The sequence below is a fragment of the Rhinolophus hipposideros genome (genome assembly GCF_964194185.1).
Source record: "Rhinolophus hipposideros genome assembly, chromosome: X".
NCBI classification, from domain to species: Eukaryota; Metazoa; Chordata; class Mammalia; order Chiroptera; family Rhinolophidae; genus Rhinolophus; species Rhinolophus hipposideros.
In genome coordinates, this window is record NC_138046.1 from 6,016,032 (window position 1) to 6,040,010 (window position 23,979).

General features: G+C 42.1%; 1 protein-coding gene across 1 annotated transcript in view; it reads left to right on the top strand.

The window, feature by feature from the left end:
• GAB3 (GRB2 associated binding protein 3) overlaps window positions 1-23,979 on the top strand; it is a 68,802-nt gene that overhangs the window by 20,876 nt on the left and 23,947 nt on the right. Inside the window, exon 2 of the mRNA XM_081043174.1 lies at window positions 23,138-23,441. Coding sequence (XP_080899300.1) covers window positions 23,138-23,441 — 304 coding nt within the window. The remainder of the gene's footprint in view (window positions 1-23,137; window positions 23,442-23,979) is intronic.

Genomic DNA, 23,979 nt, shown 5'->3' on the forward strand with positions numbered 1-23,979 from the left:
CAAATTCATCAAATTGTACACATTATGTGTAGTTCTTTGTATGTCAGTAAAGCTGTTCTTAAAAAAAGAAACAGATTGGCTTTGGGGCTAGGAGAATATATATATTTTTTCATGTTAGTGAAATATTCCACTGAATACTGTATTACTGTTTTTTTCCATCCAAAGGCATTGTTGAATTTCATTTAAAAGTTTTTCAGCAATTCTAGTGATAATCATAAGACTTTTTCATTGAATCTAGCAAAGCAATAAATTCTATCAATAGATTTTCTAACATTGAACCACCTTTACATTTCTGAAATAAACTCCAGCTGGACAGGTTATGTATTTTTTATTGTGTTGTTGGATTATGCATGCTAATATTTTATATTGGATTTTTGCATCAGTATTCATAAGTGATAATTTGTCTTTGGCTTTAAATTTGACTTTCTTTATTTCTGTACAATCTAGCAGATTTTGGCATAAATGTTATACTTGGTTCATATAAAATTTTGGAAGTTTGCTATATTCTAGAATATTTTAAGTAGAGTTGGAATTAACAGCACTTTAAAATTTTGGCAGAATTCCCCCTCTAAACTATATCTGGTGCTTTTTTGTGTGTTTAGATCTTTTTCAACTCTATTTCTTTTATGGAAATTGATATGTTTAGTCTATCTCATCCTGAGTCAGTTTTGTAAATTATACTTTTCCTGGAAAAGTATCTGTTTCATCCTGGCTATCAAATTTATCTACATATAATTTTACAAAATGGTTATGATTTTTAAATTTATTTTACTCTTCCTGGAGTTATTTCTTCCTTGTCATTGTTAATTTGTGCCATCCCCCTTTCCCCTGTTAGATTAGCTGGTGGGTTTTCTGTTTTATTGATTTTTATTTTTGCAGTGAACTAGTCTTTGAATTACTAATTAGTTCTACTTTTAAATTTCTCTACCTCTTTAATGTCTCCTTTTCTATTTATTCCTTCTATCCTTTAACTTTGGTGTATTTTAGGAAACTTGGACTGACCACATACTCCATAGAGATGTTGTACCAGGGTTTTAATTTACAAGCGACAGAAGCTGACCTGACTGATTTAAGCAGAAAAGGAGCTTATCAAGATGATATTGCATAACTCAGAGAAATGTTGAGAGGGCTGGAGAACCAGCTTTGAGGTTAAACAGCCAGGAAAATACACCCCAAACCACAACTCAGAACTAGTTCTGGTGAGAAATCCGCTGCCGCTACTACTGCCTACCTGTTCCTCCTCTCTTGCGCCAAAGGGAGTATGTGTCCGACAGTCTGCATGATGCCACGTATCTCTAGTATTGTCATGAGCCTACCTAAGAGTCTAAACTATGAATCAAACTGTAAAGTTCCCTACTATCAACACGTCCTAGATAAAATAGTAGGGAAAAGAAAGAGGAAAGAAAAAGAAAATTACTGAAATGTCATGAATGTTTGCTAGAGTCCTTGATTCCTTTTTCCCTTTTGCTCACATGATACCTCAGTGGCTCAGGGTTCTTTACCTGGTGAGGTGACCTGAGCCTGCATTGCTGAGGAGAGTCTGACTCCTTGTTGGTCCTAGCAATGGGTTTGGAGGGTTAGGAGGTTAGGGTGCGCACAGACATCCACATGCCCTCAAAAGTCTCCATTCCACTTCTCAGAGTCCCAGTCCTTCCTAAGCTTGCTCTTGATTTCACATTTAAGACCTGATGGAATAATTTGGCAACTTGTGGTATGAAACTCTGAGGTTTGTTTTGGGCTGTCTCAGCCTGTGGTTGTAAGCTAGAAGATTCTTTTAGCACTGTCATAGAAAGTCTAGTTTTTCAACTATGTTTGAGCCAAGAATTTAGGTGTTTGAGTTTGTTGTCCTGTTTTCTTTAAGATCTCTGGCGCATTTAGAAGCAGATGCCTACCTTGGATGAGCTTATCCGAGAGTGTGATAAGTAAGTCCTAGAATGAATGCCTCATGCCTTGCATTGTTACCTGTGGTCGTGAATACTGAGCTCCCTCCCTCCTCCACTCCAAAAAAACCCCCTTATCTGCAATGGTCACATCATTTCAGGTAACTAGATGATTATTTAATTAGGTGACTAAAAAAATGTTGTATGGTCTGCAGAAGCAATCTAGAGTCTAAACTGTCAGGAAAGGCTATCAGAGTCTGTGCTCTAGGTGTAAGGAAGACTGGAAAAAGGGTATTATTAATGGGAGTGCAGCAGAAGGGAAAAATGTGAGAATGATTTTAGAGAAATAATCAAAGGGACTTGTGATTGCTTAATTAAAATGTATGTGATAGAAGGGGGACATTGAGAAGGGTCATTGGCTACCCCCGTTGCAATGCGGCACCGTAAACTTTAGTGATTTGAAGGGATATATTAACGGTAATCTAATTAAATGCTGGCCACATTTTTGACCAGTCATTTGTTATTTGGACACTTCCAGTGACAGGAAACCGGTTACGTAACATGCTTCCCAAATAATTGTGTGATAGCTCTTACTGTGAGAATCCGGTCCTGGCGTTACCTCTTTAGAATACACAAAACACATCTCATCTTTTTCACCTTGAGAGCTCTGCAAATATGCAGTCTACATGTTGCCAGTTTATTCAGCCATTCCTTCTGAGTTCCCATACCATCCTGACAGATGTCCTGTGAACTGGCATCAAAACGGAATAAACTCCTCCATATTTAGAGTGGCCAGGGCAGGGCAGAGCAGAGCAAAGACGATCACTCCTCATCTGGACGCTGTGCTTCTGAGAAGGCAGCTGGAGATTCCATTAGCTTTGTTCTGGCAGCCACACCACACGGTTGACTCACACTGAGCTTCCTGTCAAGTGAACTTACTTTTCCTCTGCTTTTGCTAAGCTATCTTTTCTCCAGTCTGTTCTTGTGCTGTTGGTGTTTTGTTTTGATTAAGCCCGGGACCTGGACCTTACATTTATTACTGTTAAATTTCATCTTTTAGTTTGGTCTTTCATGTCAGTCTGTCAACACCTTGTTGGATCCTGATTAGGTCATATATGACATATACGTGAGAGGGAGTAAGGGAGAAAAAACCTTAGTCTGAGGGCAAGTCCTTATGGTGGGCCCATTTAAGCTGGAACATACTGAGTTTGAAGTAAATGTGGGACAGGACACAATCATTTGGGTAAATTTATCCTGAACTCAGGGATGGGACCTGGGGCCGAGATGGAGTTTTGGTGGTCACTGGGGTATAGTTAGTTGAAATCATAGGGGTAGATGAGATTGTCCAAAGAGAGTGTGATGAGTGAGTAGGAAAAGGACCTGGACAAAGCTTTGGGAGATACCCAGTTAGTTAAAGGAAAGGTGTCAGTGAAGCTGAGAGAGATAAGAAAGCACTTTTGCAGGGGGGGGGGTGCCAGCCAGCCCTGTCTCCTCCCAGGGCTCTGAAGTGGAGAAAGCCACTTGGGCCTGAGGCCAAACTGGGACTTCCCGCTCTTTCTGATGAAGCTGATTCCCAATATTAGTGTTTTCGGAAGAAATGGGTAGGAAGGACAGCAGAAGTGTGGCAGTGAAAGAAAAGAGAGATGAGGTGGTAGTTGAAAGCAAAGAGGGAAGCATTTTATCCATTTGCATTGTAAAGTCACCAGAAATCAAGCGACACAGGCTATCAGACCCAGGCCTGACAGAAAAAGAAATACAGGCAAGTGACTAGGAGGTACCAAAGTAAGCAACTTTCCAGATGACTGCTGCATCTTCAGAACCTAATGTGTGTGTTTTAGATGAGTTTTGCCCACAGGTATTTGTGAGATTGAGAATAGGGTGCACTGGTTAGGAGTCTTAACAGGAAAATCCCCTGAAAACCTTCTCCACAGTTCTTTCTCACAATACAAGTACCCACTTGTTCGGAACCTGGAGTGAGAGTGGAGAAATAAGGCAGTGGACTGGTTCTTCCATGGGAAAAATGCCTTCTCTCCCTGCCCTTGCACTTACTTGGTCGGGAGCCTGTCAGTCTAGCTTAGACCTTTAGATTATAACAGTCAATATTCAAATATGTTGTTTTTTTTTCTGAGAGATTCATAGAATGAATCCATCACCTATCTCAATATGAGGCGACACAGTTAAATTCACGAACTCATCCTAGAAAAATTGCTACATACCTCATTGCTGAATATCACTATGGTCACCCTTGAAGTACTCCCCTTGGGAAGCTATGCAGCGATGCCAGCGCCTAGTCCACCCTTCAAAGCAATTGTGGAACTCTTTTTCTGAAATGGCCATCAGAGCTGTCGTCGTATTACCCTTGATGTCCTGAATGTCATCAAAATGTCTTCCTTTCAATAGTTCCTTTATCTTCAGGTAAAGAAAGATGTCATTGGGGGCCAGATCAGGTGAGTAGGGAGGGTGTTCCAATACAGTTATTTGTTTGCTGGCTGAAAACTCCCTCACAGATAGTGCGGTGTGAGCTGGTGCATTGTCGTGATGCAATAGCCATGAATTGTTGGTGAAAAGTTCAGGTCGTCTAACTTTTTCACGCCGCTTTTTCAGCACTTCCAAATAGTAAACTTGGTTAACTGTTTGTCCACTTGGTACAAATTCATAATGAATGATCCCTCTGATATCAAAAAAGTTAGCAACATTGTTGCAACAAGTTCACGAACTTAATTGCCATACTTCGTACAACTCATGGCCTTATGGTGGTCTTCTCCTACTTCCATTGCAGAAGTCTTGTCTGGTATCTTTTTGTGATTTTAGCAGTCACTGATGCTTCCTTTGTAAAGCGATGACTTCATTAAAGATTGCACATGGTGATATGCCATTTCTCATTCACTCTCAATCAAGCTTTTGTCGAGGTTGACCAATGTCCTGCCATGAGGATTCATGAGGATTCAATGAGTTGTCATGAGGATTCAATGAGTTATTATGTGGCAAGCACTAATAGATACTTCATAAATGGCCAGTCCAGGTTACTACTCGTACTAGTAACAGAGAACGATATCAGAGGATGTTCCTCTGTCACCACCTTGGGTAGGCTTTCACTTCCAAAAGCCATCACTTGAAACTCCTGTTTGAAGAATTACTCTTGGTCTACTAGAGATCTTTCTGCTCTTGCTTTACAGAGCTAGAAGTGTCTGGGAATTTGTTTACCCCACCCCTTACACAGGTGGGGGAATAGCCAATGTAGAGTCCCTCAGGCAGGAATACACCTAGAATTTTCCAGGAGCAGTGAACTCGACTGGAGCCCAGGGAGTGAAGATGGAGTAGATGAAGTCAGAGAAGTGATGGGAGGGAGCAGGGGGCTCCTATAGGGCCTTAGAGTCTGTAGTAAGGCCTTCGGCTCTTCCCCCGTGTGAGGGAGAAGGACATTGGATGGTTCTGAGCACAGAAATAACGTGATTTGACATGAATTATGAGAGGCTCACTCTGGCTGCTTGATTGACTGTAGGGACAAGGGCAGAAGCAGGGAGAACAGGTGAGAGGCTACTGCATGATCCAGGTGACAGACAATGATGGCTCCCACCATGGAGGCAGCAGTGGAAGGGGATATATTCTGAAGGTAGAGCCAGCAGGATTTCTAATGGATTGTTTTCTCTGCAAGAGGGAAAAAGGAGTCAAGAATTCCAGGGTGTTTTGGCCTGTGCACCTGGAGAATAAAGTTGCAAGCCTGTGGAAGAAACAGGTTTAGGGAGACCCGAACTGCTCTGAGAGCTACATTTTAGAAAGATATCTTGTGAACAGCCTCTGCTCAGTTTTGTTTTTGAAAATTTGCTTTTACTTTGGAATTATAATCTTCACTCTTCATGTCACTCAGACTTGTAAATGAAATAAGGGAAATAAAACTCAAAGAATCACAACACAGGAGAGCACTAAGATTTCCAAGGTATGAGAGTAGACTGGGGAGGAGGGGGTATGTGTGTGCTTGCATATTCATACTATAATTATTCAGCCTTTGATGGATATTTACTTTTTTCTGATTTTCCACCACTATAAATAATGACATTAATATCCACCAATATACATCATTGTGCACATGTTTGAAAAATGTGTGCCAGTCTGATGGGCAAAGGTATCACATTTTTTGTTAGCAATTTCTGGATATATGATTGGGGCCATTTGTTCTGTAAAATGTTTATTTGTATCTTCTGCCCATTTTTCCTATTAGGTCATTTATATTTATATTAAGGTTTGATAGAAGCACTTCATGTGTCGTGTTTATTAAATTGTAGCTCCCTATATGTTAATTATCTCAACTTTGTTCATGAGGTCTCTCATCATACAGATATTTTTGATTTTTTTGTAAGCAAATCTATAAATCTGTTCCTTTATAGTTTCTGTGACTTGTTCAGCATCTCACAATTATATTCATGTAATAATTAAACATAAAAATTAAAAGAAAATATAAAAGAATACTTTTGTAATCTTGGAGTGGGGAAGGCCTCCAAACTTGTGTCAGGGTAGATGTATCCAGAGGCCCTATGTAACCCTTCCCTGAAGCATGCTGGGAAGCCCTGGCTGGGGTGGCTCCACATCTGCTGTCTCAGTAACTAAGGGTGGGGTGTTAGAATGGAAACAGGGATCAAAGTCAGTTTCCTTCCCTTGCAGAGCACCCCGTCTGTTTAGTTGTCTGTCTCCCTCCCTGCACTGTGAGCCCGTGAGCACAGGGGCCGCAGAGGACTTGCTCAGTGTCATCTCCGCACGGCTTGGAGTGAGGGACATCAAAGTCTGGGTTCCTTCCCTTTCGGGTTGGTGCCCGGTACCTGAAAATGCACTGTCTTTCCGTCCAAGTAGAGCCTCATATGTCCGTCCCACTGACCTGCCAAGTGGGTAGGTGAGGACCTTCCCATCCTCTTTCTCAGGCCCTGGCCTTGCCTCTCTTATATCTACCATACCATGGTGTGATTAGTTGTTTGATTTACTTATAGCTGTATTCCCATTACTTAGCAAAGGCTTTTACTAGAGACTTTCTATTCAGCTAACTCAGCTTATTTTGCCTTCTTTACAGATAAGAATTTTCCTTGCTTTTACACCCGGATGAATGCCTTGCTGTTACTTCTGAAAGGTGGCAGCAGCGACGTGCCAGTTAGGTCACCTAATGGGCTGCTTTGTAGTCCCTCCCAGCCTCCTTTTCGGTAGTTGCTTCAGCTCATCACCACTAGTTCCTATTTCACAAGAAGCAAGTCTGTTGCATTGTGGCTTTCAGTGCTAAGAAGAAACCCGTGGTTTGGGGTCTTTGGCCAAGAAAACGGCATAATTAGAAATTAAACTGAAGTTTGGTAATTTGACCCCACCCAAATTTTGACACCAAATGAGAATTCTAATATTACCTTGCCAAGAAGTACACTCTTCAAAGTGTTATACCCTAAAATGTTATCCTGATCAATATTATAAAGTAAATATGAAAGAAATGAAATGTATTGTCAGATAATTACCTCCAAGACAGATGCTTGACTTAGAAAGTTTTTATATTTGAGATCTTATGAACTTTAAAGAGCAGATAACTCATACTTTAAACTATTTAGGCAAACTTTTTCAATAACCCTGATACCAAGTCAGGCAAGGAGATTACAATACAAAAAATAAAACTACAGATCAATCTCACTTAATATAGACATGAGAAACTAATTCCAGATGTGTTGTATTTAAATGTAAGGAAATGAAATATAATTTCTAGAAGAGAATGTTGTAGAGTCTCGATCTGATCTTGGGGTGGGGAAAACCTTTCTAAACAGGATAGCAGAGGGAAAAACTAAAGAAAAAGACAGCTTTTTTGCCATATGAAAATAAAACACTTGCTCATTCATTCATTCATTCAACCCTTCAACAAATATTTAGTGAGCATTTCCCATATGTGAAGCACTATTTTAGGCATTAGGTACTTCAAAAACAATATCAACTTATAAGTCAAATGACAAATGTGAATTATTTTGCATCAATCACAAATATGTGGCAAGCAAAGAGTTCATATCCTTCACTTCTGTGAATACTTCTTAATCAATCATTAAAAAAAGATCAGCACCCAATTAAAAAATGGGCAAAGCGTATGAACAGCAGTTTACAGAATAACATCTACAAAGGGACAAAACACATAAGAAATAATACCCAACCTCATTAGTCATCAGACAAATACAAATTTAAACAAGATACTCTTTTACTTTGGCTTATGTTAACTGCCCGAGCTTTCAAAGAAGTTTCTGAGAAATATGGCAGAAAAGAAAGTAACACAGTTCTGAGTACTTGTTTGAATAATTCTCTGTGAAACTCATCAAAAAGAATGGAAAAAAAATACAAAATGGAGAAGGAAAATCCAACCAAGTCATGGAAAGATCCTAGATCAGTTATACATCTCATTTTCTCATGCACAGTTTTAACAAAATAGGAGAAAGATGTCTGAAGGCTTCCAGGGAAAAACGCTTAGCTTGGAAAGGAGAGGACAGTGGCCTGGGCTAATCCTGCCTTCTGGACTCTCAGGAGTCGTGAGCGGAAAGGCACGGTGAGGGGAAGAGGATGGAGGTTTCAGGCGAGAAGAGGTGTGCAGTAGTGCTTAGGAAAGGGAGAGAGTGTGCACTGAGGGCCCATCTGAGCTGAGTGCTCACGTGTTGAATTGAAAGTGAGCCTGGTTAGTGTCATTGCATCTGAGTGTTCCTGGGGGAAAGGAGTGGTCGGCATTGGGGTCAGCAGTGAGGAGGCCGAGGCAGTTTGCCTTGAACTGTAAACAATAAAGGGTTCTACCCTTTAGCAGATGTGTATGCTTTGAACCCAGCAAGTAAGGGAACCAAGTGGAAACCGAGAACATTCTTTTCCTCTGCAGGTATGTATCTGAGGATAAGTCTGCAGGCAGGTACCCTCTAGAATCTTAGCTTCATCTATGCTGAGACAGGAGCTTAAATAAACACAGGTGCCCTGTGGTCTTCTGGGTGGAGTAGCTTCTCTTGATTGACAGTTATGCTGGCCAGGGGCTGGGAGGTGGTTTTGGCAGCCTCCTCCAGCCAGAAGAGTATTTAGGGCTGCTGAACCACCTCGTAAAAAATCCCTTTGGGTCTGTAGCTGACTGCTTGATGTTTCACCAACCCTGAGGTGCCGCCACCATCCAAAGGGACCCCTTTGAGGACAGCTCACTCCTCCTGCTCACTTTCCTTTCTTTTCTTCCCTCCCATCCTCTGACATCTCAGGCTCACGCGTAACACAGGTGTTTCAAGCATAGACACCTCTGCTTTTTAGGAATTCATATATGGCACTGTTTCTATTTATAGTTTCTGGCTGTAGTGTCGTGTTTTTTAGAAAGCCTTTCCAGGTGCCAGTTTAGGTAAATGTCCACCTCTATTTTTTCAGCACTGTTATAATTTCTTTATTTAAATGTCTCTTTAATCCAGTCAGAATTTAATTTGATTATATGTGGAATGAGATTGAGATTCATTAATTCATTCAACAAGATTTACTGAGCTCCCTCTAGGCACCAGACATTGTTGGGACATTTTAGAAAGATTTTCCTTAGTATTAAACTTCAGATATCTTATATCTGATAACTAACATAAGAGACCAGGTTTTCCAAACGCTTTCCGAATTCATGTATTTTTAAGAAAAAGTACAGGAAGCCCTCTTGTTAGACTGTGAGCTCATTTTTATAAAATGGTGCCGTATTTTCTCCTTTCCTAGACTTTGTAACCCAAATACAGTCTCCAAGTTGATTCGCTACATTCCTTTCTTCCTGCCTGACTCTTCGGATGCTCTAACTTCTTTGACCTATATAGTTGTCATCAGTGGATAGCAGCTTCTAGTCTCACTACATCACGTGGTTAACACCCAGGCTCCTGAAGTAGCTGATCTGAGCTCAAAGCCCACGTCTGCCACGTATCAGTTCATGTACTTATGAAAGTTGTTTAACCTCTCTGCACCCGTTTTCTCATATGTATCAAATGGCATAAGGAACGTACATCTCATAAGGTCCGTGTGCAGGTTAAATGATTTAATTTAATCCATTCAAAGCAATTAGAACAGTTCCTGGGACATGCGTATTAACTATTATTGTTGCTGTTGTCTATTTTAAAGGATCTGTGTTATTTCAGGTCTGTTACTTCTCATTGTTAATGGACTCCTTTGGAGACAGTCCTAGGAGCCCTCACACCTGTGTAACTTACTCAATTTGAGCATTGGGGGATGTCCCCTAGAGGACATCCATGGTGTGAGGGTAATATGTTTTTTATTATTATTATTAGTTTCAGATGTACAAAACAATGTAATAGTTAGACATTTCACCCTTCACCAAAGTGATAACCCCCTCCCCCAATCTATTGCCCCTGTGACATCGTATACAGCTGTTACAGTTCCACTGACTCTATTCCTTATGTTGCACTCTATCCTGTGACCAGATGTGTATGTATGTGTGTGTATCTATCTATCTATCTATCTATCTATCTATCTATCTATCTATCTATCTAAAGTTATAGTTGACATACAATATTATTCAACTTCAGGTGTACAGTGCAGTGGTCAAGCATCTAAATATTTTTTATTATAGTAAAATATATGTAATATAATGTTAACCATTTTAATCATTTGTAAATGTACAGTTCAGGGGCATTAAATACATTGACGATGCTGTGTAACCATCACCACTATTTGTACCCAACACTTTGGCGTGAGGGTAATTTTTAAAAGCTTATTCTCCTGTGTTCATGCCTTTGCAAGTACCCTGCTTACAAGAGCCTCCCTTCAACCATTTTGGTCTCCTGAGCTCAGCTCAGTTTTCACTTCCTCCATGTTGTACCTTCCCTGAACCTTCCCCCAAACTTGATTACCTCCTTTGTGTTTCCATCCAACCCCCAACTCTTTATCACAGAGCTTACTGGAGTTTAAAATGACTGTTTATTCCTGAGTTGGTTTTAGCCCATTGTTCCAACCCACCATTTTGCATTCTGAGCCTGGTACCTAATATGTCGGTGACTTTCCCAGGTTTGTAGTACCTGTAAATTTCATTAGAGGGTCTTAATGACCTCTAAGATGCTGCCTCACAAGGAATAATGAGAAACTAGTCAGGGCATTCAGTGGTACTTAGGTTGACAATACATGGGGAAGGTCAAGTCCATGTCATGTAGTGTGGCACACTTATCTCTGCTGAACCTTCCTCCTCAGGATTCCTCCTTTCAAGGCCCACCACATCGCTTAGATTTTTCTGTCTCTGTTGACAAGCCATGGAAGCAGATCCTGTGGGCCAGGCCATCTCTAGGACAATCACAGGAAGTTATTCCATGCCTGGGACAAGTCCCAGCTCTATCTGGCAGCGAGCAGAAGGTTACAAGCCATCAGGCTGAAGGGTCACCAGCAATCCCAGGGCTAGTGGCACTGAGCCAAGACAGAGAGGAGCCGTATAACCTGCTCCTGGAAATTCCCGACCCGCTGCCCTTGGGTCCCATAGCTTTTGTGGTCCCCCTTGGCAAGGAAATAGAAGGTGGAGAGAAAGGACCCTCTTGAGTAAAGCACAACAGAAAATAGAACATTAACCAGAATTCTGTTTCTTCGATGATACTCACCTTTTGCAACACATAAACACACCCCCAACTTCCTGAGAGTTTTCAAGGTGAAACCACTGGGAAGAGAATGGGAGCGAGGCTTAGAGGAGCAGGTCTTGGGAAGTTACCCCAAATCTCCCCAGTTGTTACCAAATGCTTTCTTTCATCTCATGTTCTGGGACTACATCCAAGATTCCTAGGGGCCTTACAAATGCAGTCAGTGGTTGAGTTGTTAGGTTCTCTAAACACTAACTAGCATTTACTAAATGTATGTCAATAGCAACACAACAGCAAGAAAAACACAGAGGGGGAAACCTGTTCATGGAGGAACAGGGATGAGGAAGGATGTCAAAGGAAATGAAAAGTCAATAAATCACACAAGAGCAAGTCTTATTCCTCTTTCGTTTTTTTCCCTCTGTGTCTTCTGGACTCCAGAGAAGAATATTTGTATGTGAAGGGACAGAAATGTTCCACTTTGGAATACAGAACTAAATCAGGAGAAACAGCTTTGTCAGTTCCTAGTGCTAGAACAGTCTTTGCTGAAAGTGCTCTAACCTGGATGTGACTTTGAGGGTAATATGCTCTGTCAATCTGTTTCCTCCCAAATACCTCCCAGTAAACTGCAGGAGTGGCAGGAGCAACCAGCTTGAAAACCTTCCTGATAAAGTTTTAAGGTATCTTACTGGGTCACCAACCAACTTGAACAGGCATATATACCCTTTTGCTACTGCGACCCTGTTTTCTCTCCTTTAATTTCAACTAACGTTAATTCAATTTCTTAATTACAGTTAAATTCAATTTCTAATCTAAATTAAACAGTGTTCTTGAACACCGCGAGGGGAATCATGAGATTTGGAACAATGAACAAGGCACTTCATCTCTCTGAGGACCAGCTTCTTTTTCTGGAAAATTAGCTGCCTCGACTATTTCACAAGATTATTAATGTACGTTGATAAACTTGTAAGAAAAAGAAATGCCATCAGTGAAAGCTCATTTGCCTTTGTTGCATGCAGGGGGTGATAACACCTTACACAATAATAGTATCTATCCAGTCGCAAACCGGAGCCTCTGATTCAGCCTGGACCCCTCCTTCTCCCTCACACCCCACATGCAATTGGTGAGCCACTACTATCAATTCTACCCCCACCATGTCTTCCACCATCTGGCTGCTGCCACCTCTCTAGCTTTGCCCTCTGCCATTCCAGCCTTCCTGGCAGTAACAAATCCATACATGTGGCACATTCTGTCATAGCACTTGGTCCATGAGATGTCATATTCATTTCTGTATCCACTGCACACATCCCATTCAATAAATATGTTTTGACTACGATGTTTCCCTGAAAACAAGACCTAACCAGAAAATAAGCCCTAGCATAATTTTTTTCAGGATGACATCCCCTGAACATAAGACCTAATGCATCTTTTGGAGCAAAAATTAATATAAGACCTGGTCTTATTTTCGGGGAAACACGGTAGAGCATTGAGTCAATTTCCATTTAATATAATTATTGATGCATTTGGATTAAAAACAAGCACCTTATTTTGTGCTTTTTATTTGTTCCACCTGTTGTAGATTTCCTTTTTCTGTACTTTTTTGGGACTTCCTTTGGACTATCTTTTTGTAATCTTACTTAGAAACTGAATTAGATCCCCAGGTGGTTGTAAATAAAGGTACAGGAAGCTTCTGGTCCTTTCCTCAGTTCCCCCAAGTGTCAGTATCTTGTACAACTCCAGTCTAGCCTTACAAGCAGCAAATGATATTGGTACCATCCAAGAACTGTGGCAGGTTTCATCTGTCATACACACACTTGTGCATGCGTGTGTATGAATGGTCAGCGTCATTTCATTTCACACATAGACTCATGTGACCACCCTGTAATCAATACACAGATCTCTTCTGACACAAGGATTCCTCCTGTTAAGCTGCTATAGCCACACCAGTTCAGTCTATTATTTGGTCCACAACAGTACATTGGGTATGTATTGCACACCAAGACTGTTAAAGATGCTGGAAGACCCAGGACCAAGACAGGTCACGTGCCTGCCATTACAGAGCATGCAGGCTAGGTCAGCAAAGGCTAAAGGCCCAGAGTTGTCATTGGCCGTGTCTTGGTTTCTTGAGTTCCTTTATTCTGACTGTAACTTCAGATGCTCCACAAACTACTTCCACTTCCAACTTTGTACCTCTCTTTGTAGGTAATAGTGAGAAATTCTCTATCGAGCCATTCACATACAATTGGAAAGCTTTTCACAATCGATCCAGGCCTTGCTGACCATAGGTTCTTAGAAATATTTTTTTTCCTCCTTGTTGTCCTCTAATCGGAGGCATCTCCCACAGCCTGATCAATTAGGCCACTGAAAGAGCAGTGCTGAAGAAGACCAACACCTGTAAGCAATCAGAACAGTCAGACTCTCAGCACCAAATCCTGCAGCTCTGGACACTCTTGGCTGGGAGAGTATGGAGCACATCCATACGTCAGGAGAGGAGGAGGCCCACACAGTTCCTTTTGGCAGGTGAAGTCAAAAACTGCCATTGCTGAAATGACAGCAGTATTGAAGGATCAAAATCAAGAGCTCCAAATGCAGCTAGGTGCAGGTTTTGTTCCCTCAGCCTGAGTTGGGAAGCCTGGCTATGAAGGCAGGTTGCTGACCCATCCTGTGCACATGCGAAGGAAATGATTTCATAGCTTTGGGATTTCACCACTGCAGAGGGGGCAGGGGGCCAATTCCGCTGAAACAAAGGGACAGTAATCACTCTTGCCAGAAAAGCAGTTTAAATCAGAGGTGTCTCTTTACAGCCTCAGAGACTTTCAGGATGTTTCTCAGTTCATTTCAGTGTCTTTAGACAATGGATACAATCCAGACAGGCCACTTCAATTTTATTGGAGTGAATTCTGGAGCCCAAGAATTAAAAAAAAAAAAGGCCATTGCTATAACTTAGCCAGGTTTATTTTACTATGCAAGTAGAATTGAGTGCAGGAATAAAGTGCTCAAATTCCTAAGTTTTGTCCGTTGTAAACTTCTGCTTTGATAGCCTGTCTTCTTAACTGATAAAAGTTCAACTTAGGTGTGCTTAGCTGATCACTCTCACACCCCCGTTTAATCCTGAACAACATGCTACAGTGTCTGAGTAGAGCATTTGCTGTGTTTGAGGTGAAAGTCTGGTACCAAACCTTGCCTGACTGCCTGAGGTCCAGCTTAGAGGCTGTGTCTATCTGGTTCACCTTCACATTCCCAGCTCCTAGAGCATAAAAAAGTGATGAGTAAATCCTGGTGATTAAGTTTGTTATAAACCTGCAAAACTAGTTATGTTTCTCAAGAATAGTGTTTTAAACCTAGATCTATGATGCTATGGAATCACGTGTGGAATTCATTGATTGAACAAGTATTTATTGAGCAACTATTTTGTGCCAGGAACCACGAGGCTCAGAGAATAAAGCAGTGAAAGAATACACCAAGAAGAAGGAACAAGTAGGTTAAAGGCCCCAAAGTGGAAATGTGATGTTACATGTTCAGGAACCGCAGAAGACCAGTGTGAAAGAGCAAGAGAAGGGTCTCGATGAAGTGGGAGAGATGGCCAAGGCCTGTTCATATGGCCCTTTCTAGGCCAGATTAACGAGGTTGGATTTTATATCGTTAAGGCATTAGGAAGCCTTTGGAAGGTGCTAATCAAAGGAGCAACATGATATGACGTACACTTTTCAAAGGTCATTGACTTCTCTGTTGAGAAAGCATTTATGGATGTGGGAAGATGAGAAGCTGTTTCGGTCACCCAAGGGAGAGACAATGGTGACTTGGACTAGCGTTGTTGACGAGGGTGCATGGAGAGAAGTCTCTTGATTTGGAATGCTTTGAAAGTAGAGTCAACAGTACTTGCTAATGGTTTGGATGTGGAGAGTGGAAGCAAGGATCACTCCAAGGTTTGGATTTAGGAAATGGATGGATGGTGGCACCATTTACTGAGGTACTGTTGGAAGGCTTGAAGAGGAGTAGGTTTGAGGGGCATAAAATCAAGTTTAGTTTTGGGCATCTTAAGTTTGAGAGACCACTTAGATTTAGGTGGAGATGTGAGATGGTTGGTTATGTGTCTGGAGTTCCTGGGAAAGATCTGGGTTGGAAACATGATTTTGTAAATCATCATCATAGTAGACAGTAGTTAAGGGAAATGGACTGGATGAGTGTGTATTAAGGGAGAGTGTGTGTAGTTTAATAAGGGAAGGCAGTCTGGAACGGTGTGTGTGTGTGTGTGTGTGTGTGTGTGTGTGGTGCATGTATGAAGGTGTATGTATTTCATCATGTTCTCTGAGGGATTCACAACGCATCAAAGGTTAGGAATTCACTGCTGAAATGGTGCACCTTGAGACTGGTTTAAACAGAGATGTATTCCACTTCATTTCCTCTCATCCTTGGCCAGTTACTGTTGGAAATGGGGCTTCCATTATGCAGACAGTCTGCAGAGATGCATGTTAAAATGCACATTCCAGGGCCCCAAACCAGGCCTGGTGAATTAGGCTCTCTGGAGGTGAGGTTCAGGAATGTGCATTTTTAGCAGCTCCCTGGGTAATTTGTTCATTTCTCCCCTCGCCGTTTCTTTCTATGCTTCAGGTTCACTGATCCCTTTCTCGGTGTCTAATAGGTTGTTATACCCATCCAGTTTGTTTTTTCATTTCAGATATTGTATTTTTATTCCCACAAGTTCCATTTTGTTCTTTTCTAGATCTTCCATTTATTTCTTCATTGCGTACGTGTTTCCCTTTAAATCTCAAACATTATAATAGCTGTTTTAAAATTCTTGTCTGGTTATTCCATTATCGCTGTCATTTTTAGGTCTCTATTGACTGACTTTTTTTCTCCTGATTATGAGCCACGTTTTTCCTGCCTCGTTACATTTTAGTAATATTTTTGGATGCTTTACATTGTAAATATTATGTTGTATGTCGGGATTTTGTTGTCTTCCTTTAAAAGGGTTGAACTTTAGTGACTTTAAGATCATCAGCTTGATCTTTCCTAGGCTTCTTTTTAAGCTTTCTTAGGGTAAGTCTAGAGTAGCCCAAACTCTAGGGCTAGTTTGGCCTACTCCTAACTCTAAGATATGGCCTTTCTAGAGTCTCTACTGAATGTCAAAGTTTCCTCCGTGCTAGCTGGTCAGAACTCAGATATCTCCCAGGCCTGTGTGAGCTCCAGCAGTTATTCAGTTTGTGAGTCTCCCCAGTAGTTGTTTTTGGATCCCCTTCATGGGGTTTCACCCTACACAAGTGCACCTTAGTTTTCAGCCAAAGCCTCAGGGGATTCCTATGCAGATTTCCGGAGCTCTTTCTTTACGTAGCTCCGTCATCTCTGGTGCTTTGCTCTACAAATTTCAGCCACCTCATCTATCCAGAATTCTGACCTCTGTCTTCTCAACTCTGCAAGATTGCAGTGCTCTATTTGGGACCCTCTCCCTGCACTGTAGTCTTGAAATGTGGCTATAGACTGAAAGCCAGGATGGTCATAGGGCTCGCCTCTTTTGTTTCTCTTTTCATGCCGACCACAGCCCTGGCACTGACTGTCGTCCAATATCTGAAAGCAGTTGTTTCATATATATTGGTCTAGTTTTCTAGTTGGTTTTATGGGTAGGGCACAAGCTTGGTGACAGGTACAGCAATGTGGCCAGAAGTGGAAGTTCTCCCAGGTGATTTAAATGCATAATAAAGGTTGGAGAATGTATTAGATTGCTGGGGCTGCTGTAACAAAGTATCACAAACTAGGTGGCCTAAACAATAGAAGTTTATTGTCTCACGTTTCCAGAGGTTGGAAGTTCAAGATCAATGTGTCCGCAGGGTTGGTTCCTTCTAAGGGCTCTGGGGGAGGATCTGTTCTGGGATACTCTCCTTGGCTTGTTGATGGCTATCTTCTCCCTCTGTCTCTTCACAATGTCTTCCTCTATGCATGTCTGTGTCCAAAGTTTTCCTTTTTACAAGGCCACCAGTCATATTGGATTAGGGCCCACTGTAATGATCTCATTTTAACTTGATAATGACCCTATCTCAAAATACAGTCACATTCTGAGGTATTGGGGGTTGGATTTCAGTATATAGGTTTAGGGAGGGACACATTTCAACCCATAATAGGGAAGTTCAGGTCCAAGTCTCAGTCTCTCTTCTCTAGATATTACAGTGGTAGCAATTTTCCACACCTGCACAGCACTTACACCTTTGTTCAAACTGGTGGGTCACTCTCGATCAAGAAAAAACTAGGAGGTATTTGTAAACTGAAATCTACAAGTTGGATTTGTTTAAGAAGCGAACAACACAGCGCTTACTCTCAGAAGGAGTAGATTCAATTATTCCTCTAACAATTCCGTGAAAATGAGTAGGCCTATGATCTAGATACACCTTCCTTGGAGGAGTTCAGATTCTAGAAATGAGCACAAACACTTTTCCACAAGGCTACAGGATGTTGCAGGTTTTTGTTGTTGGAGATGATACTGGTAGGGTGGTAATGACTCAGCTTGGTGGCTGCAGCAGGAAAGGCTGATGGGAAATGGATCTTTTGATGATCAGAGCTGGAAAAGCCCTCAGAACCCATCAGTGTACAGTGGGGGTGTGGGCTGCAGAAGGGGAGAAGCAATTTTCCCAGGGCAAGTGGTGCCTTGTGCCCTAGGGATCAACAATCCCTTTGTCATTTTATAAGTTACTACCAACTTGATAATGTTTTGCTATCCCTGTCTCATTGGTTCACTGCAATTACACCATAAGGGAGGCAGGACAAGGTTTATTATCTTCATTTACAGATGGCGGGACTGAGGTTCACAGCAGTTAACTGCTCAAGGCCACCCAGGAAGTCTAAAGGAGAATAAGCGTTCAAATGCAGGTCTCCTGACTTTCAATTCGGTGCCCCTTTTTTGTACTCCATTTCTGTGAGTCATAATTGTGGCTACTTCTTTGTACAGTGATTCTGCTTTTTAGATCTTTTTGGCCCAGGACATAATCATGTTCACCGTCTTTCCTGAACTGTTAACCTCGCCCTTTCCCATCTTGGTTTCCCAAGGCTGCGCAGTAGACGAGGTCCGAGAGGAGAAGGTGGAGTCCAGTGGGGCCATGGCAGCCAGCAATTACAAGTGCTAGAATTTAGCACTTGTAAAATGTGACCATCTCCCCAGACAGAGGAGATGGCAGCGGTCAGGTCGTCACATCCTCTGTGAGCTTTCCAATTCCCTGACAGACCAGCAAGCCCCCTTCTTCCTTTTTATGAACAGCGCCTGGCACCTAGTAGGCACTCAGTAACTGTTTATTGAGTTAATTCATAAATATGTCCTATCTGCAGGAATTGTCATAAAAGAAAACACAAACACAGCAAAGCACATTTTAAAAATATGACTCAATGAATTACTGTTAGGTGAGCTCCCTGGTTACCACCAACCAGTTGAAAAATCACTTTGCCACCTACTCCTTCTGAAGGCTCTCCACGTGCCCCGTCTCCATCACAACCCCCTCCTTGTCTCCATAGGTAACTACTATCTTGATGTGTATAGAAATCTCTTTGCATTTTTTATGTTTTGATCACTCACACGAGCATCCCCTGGACATTAGAACTTAGTCTAGCACATTGAGAAATTTTTGACACATCTTTTAAATGTCGTTTAATCCATAGATTCCCCCCTCTGTTCTTTCCTTTTCTTATCATTTATCCATTGAAGAACCTGGGCCTTTGACCTGCGGAATTTCCCCCAATCTGGCTTTTGCCTCATGCCAGCCTATTGAAGGTAGAGTGTCTGCTTGTTTCCCTTCCTGAGTTGGCAACTGTTGATACTTAATACTTATATCTACTAATTCACTGGGGTAGCAAAATGGTGGTACTCTGATTCTATCATTTGTTTTCCTTTATTAGTCAGAATACATTTATAAAAAGGCGTTTCCCTTCATCTTCCTATCTAGGAAAGGCAGGATAATGCTTCATTCTTTCCCCTTACTTACCAGTTGCAAGACAATGAAGTGCTTCCCTCATACCCTCTGAAGATGACAAATTTTTTTTTCTTTTTTAATATCATAAGAATTCATGGATTTAAACACATTTGATGGATTTCAAGCCACTGAAATTATTATATTTATTAAAGCTTAAATTGTTCTGTCTTTGGCCGGTGGGAGCTTCTTCGGGTTGGCTCCTGAGTTCTTTTGATGTGACCCTTCATATTTGACAACTTCCTTATGGCACTGTTTTCTTGTAAAGAACTTCACCTTGGTGCCGGCTGACTTCTTTGCAGGGGTCTTTGTCACATGTCTCCCACTTCTAGAAGCCTCTAAGCCTGATGGGACAGGACTGGACATGGCCTCCGGTTCCACCTGCTTAGCAAACAGCTCTAAGAACACATCATTTCTGCTTTTGCATACTTACAACCGTTAGGTAGAGATTTTAAAACCTGAGGGAGGGCACGCTGGTGAGTTTGCCCAATTTAGCATGATACATCTTATTCAAGCTACGGGGTGACTGTTCTTTTTCCTTTCTGCTCCATGCCTGCCTTCCAGCTTGGCTGAAGTAGCTGCTCTGACACATGCTGCTTCCTCTATCCCTCTTCAGTCTCAGCTTAGCCATTATTTCCTTCTGGAAGCTTCTCTAGACCCACCAATCTGATAGTAATGTCTTTCTTGTGTGTTACCATGGCATTTTGGCTTTCCCTTATCATAGCACTTATCTCACTTAGTGCAATTGTCTGTTTATCCATCTGCCCACTTCCCCTGCTGCCCACAAGACTGTGAGTGACAGGGCCTGTTGCTTGTTCATTTCCAATTTCCAGCCCGTCAACAGATAATTGTCAAATGAGTGAATGAAACCCAAACTTGTCCATGTCATTCTCCCCTTTGCACTCCCACCATTCCTGGTTGACAACTCTACTAGCAAAGTCATTACTCTGCATTAAATATACCCATTTCGTATTTCTAACCCCCTTCTTTTCACATTTCCCTACCAAAGTGGCCTTTGGAAAGTCTGGAGTACCCCCAGGCTCCCCATGAAAGCTTTCCTTAGCAGGCATATATGGCATTCTCTCACCCCTTTCCCTGGGCCTACATCATCGCAGGGAACACCGGAACCAGGCCTTACTTTCCTGTTTGCCTCAGTCGCTGCCAGAAGCCCAAGTTTCCCACCTCCCTTGCTCCAAACCCCACAGCGACCCTTGAGCTCCTTTCCTCCTGTTTAGTGGCTCCACTCCATTAAATATCATGTTTGTGCAACAGGAATTTATTGAATCATTAATTTTTCTCTCCCTCCTAGATGATTCCCGTGGACATACAAACGTGCTGTTATTTCTCCTGTCTTAATAACAAGAACTTAATCACACTGCTTTGTCCCCCTTCTGAGTGGTCAAACATCTCCTCAGAACTTTACACTGTAAAGGCAGTACGAAGCCAGGGATCACCCTCCCAGGCACCATATCCCCCTCCCTGTCCCAACCCAACACGGAGCAAGTGCTCCCTGCCACAGGCTCAGAAGGACTTTTGATTCCGAGGCACCCTTGCAGGTCCTTTGTAAAGACTGGCCTTCCTCTCTTTGGTGCTTCATCAGATTCTCTGCTGCCTCAGATCTCGTGTTCAGATCTCTGGTTCCCTGGGCAGGGAGAGAGCTAAGAACACTCCAAACGGTGGCTTTTTCTTTACCCCTGTCCTCTTGGTCAAAGCCGGTGGGCTTATAAATGTGTCAGGCGTAAATGAAGCTAGAGATACAAAAGACTTCCTGTCCCAGTGGTCACCATACCCCGTGGCAGAACCCCACACTTCCTGCTGTAACACATGCCACTGCACAGGAGAGCAACCACAGAGCTATAAATCTCTCCCCTTGCATTTGCCAACTGCAACATCAAGCATCTCTGATGGAAGAAGCTCTGCTGTCAGCCTGTCAGCCTGTTACTTGTCTGTGCTCAGTTCTCTCCAGCAGAAAGCAAGGATGTGCCAGCCAAGCGGGCTGGCCTGGTGGCATGCACTGAGCAAAAGGCACCTAAACATAAGAAGATAGGGAACTTGAGGACAGCCTTCACTTCTTTCTCCCTGGCTCCAGGAGACAGGAAGTTTAGAGACACTGAGGACTTCTGTGGTCAATGGCAACCTCTTTCCTCTCTCCTGTGGTCAACCTCTTTCTCCAGGCCTCATACCCTGAAAGGTAGCTATCCGTGTATCCATTGGTATTTGCATGTCTTCTTGGTACTGTGTGCAGAAAACATTCTAGGTCAAGGGCGAGTGGGGAAGCCAAGGAGGTGTAAGTCCTCAGTAGCTCCAGTGACATGCAAAGTGGCTTGCCATTATCTCAGTGCTGGTTTCTTTGGAGCATCATTCTCTATTTTTTTGAGCATTGACTAAGTTTTGCCCGATTGCCTTACCTCAGGACTTGGCTCTTTCTAAGATTCATATTGTACTAAGGAAAGTTCCTTTCTGTTGTTGTAGTGTTTCTCAACAGGGCACTGATAGCTTTGACAGACAACTCCTGCCCCACCTCTAGCCTTTTTTGACAAGCAAAACACACCAATTTTCAGATACCCTGTAGCATATCTCAATCCGTGGTTGAGAAACTCTGTGATTTCAGGGATGAATGCATGTGTCTTCCATCTTTAAAATAGAATCCCTTGACCCCAGAGCTCTACCCTTACAGTCAGGCATCACGAAAGAATTGGCTACACTCCCCACCTCTCTTTCTTCACATTCATTATTGATCCTTTCACCCTCACTTGAGTTCAAATCCATTCCTACTATAGCAGCTTAGTTGTGTGACCTTGGGCACATTAGTTAATTTCTCAATTTTTCATATATAATATGGACATAAAAATATTACCTCTCTAAAAGACCTCTACTTGGAAAATTATAAGACGTTGAGGAAAGAAATTGAAGAAGATACAAATAAATGGAAGCATATATCCTGCTCACAGGTAGGAAGAAATAACATAGTAAAAATGTCCATACTACACAAAGCAATCTATAGATTCAATGCAATCCTTGTAATTGCCGGGGGGGGGGTTATGTCTCCTTTGAGATAGTTTGGAGATTACATGTGTTATGGAAAAACACTTAGAAAATGGTTTTCTCACAGAAGAAATGTAACTAGCCACGTGTTACTTAATTCTCTTAGAATTCTACTTGTATTTTAATCATCCTTGGGAGTGTTATACATAGAAAGACAGTCATATCCAGCACACATAATGGTAATTGTCTCTCCTCTTCAATGTATGTGATTTTTTTCTTTTCTTGTTGAGCAATTCTCTAAGAGTTAAATGACAATGTTGGATGATACTGGCAGGTACTCATGATTTGCATGTGATTTTAATGTAGGATTTTGGCTTTGGGATTGAAATAGATAGTAGTTAATTAAGACACCTTCCTTTTCGATCTTCATTACTAAGATTTCTTTTTTTTAAAACCTGATTATAAACACCTTGGTATCATATGCCTTTGTAGCATTGATTATGATGATTGTATAATTCTGATCCTTTGACGTGTGGGTGTGAATCACATTACAACATTTCCCAATAATGACCCATCCTATAATCATTGAATAAAGCAGACTTGAAGATGGTGCACTATTCCTTTAATCCAAAGCTGGGTGGACTTTGCATTTCATTATTAGAATGGCTGATTTACTTCATTTTGCTGTCCTTGTCATGAAATACGTTCTTGGCAGACTCGGAGAAGAGCAATTGGTCCAGTGACTCCTTGTTGAATTGCGTCTCTGCAGGCTTGGCGGAAGCGCTGGTTTGTCCTCCGGCGGGGCCGCCTGAGCGGCAACCCTGACGTTTTGGAGTACTACAGGAACAAACACTCGAGCAAGCCCATCCGCGTGATAGACCTCAGCGAGTGTGCAGTGTGGAAACATGCAGGCCCTGGATTTGTTCGAAAGGAATTTCAGAATAATTTCGTGTTTATTGTTAAGACGACTTCTCGTACATTCTATCTGGTGGCCAAGACCGAGGAAGAAATGCACGTGTGGGTACACAGCATCAGTCAGGTCTGCAATCTTGGCAACCTGGAGGACGGTGCAGGTGAGAGCAGAGTTGGGTTCCTGTGTGCTAAAGGGGTGGGACACACCGCACATGCACTGGAGAGCTACTATGGGAAAACCGTTCAAGGTGCCAAGCCCACTTCCTTTGACAGTGCTTTGGCAGGCATGTCAGAACTGTTCCCACCCACCACGTACAGTAGCAGAAAATGGCTCCCTTTCACCTGGTTTTAGGCTTCAGGTCCAAATGTACTACACACTGAGCATTGCAGGCAACTTCAATGGCTTTGAAGCCTCTCCATGCCTTTGCTCTCATCAGCCACAGAGAACACATTCAGTGACATGTCAAACGTGGGTGAGGATGTCCTGTAGGGCTCTGTTATTCCCCAGGCTGCTGTCAATGATGGTGATGCTTTAGAAATATTAAATATCACCATCTTTCAAAAATTCGTGGGACTCCAGCTTTTCTGTTACCTATTGCGTTGCTTAGGACTAGATGGTAGAAAGACAGAACTTGGCTATTTATCGTAAGCAGGGAAGAATTCCTCATATCTCCAATTGACTCAAGGTCTCTGCAAGGG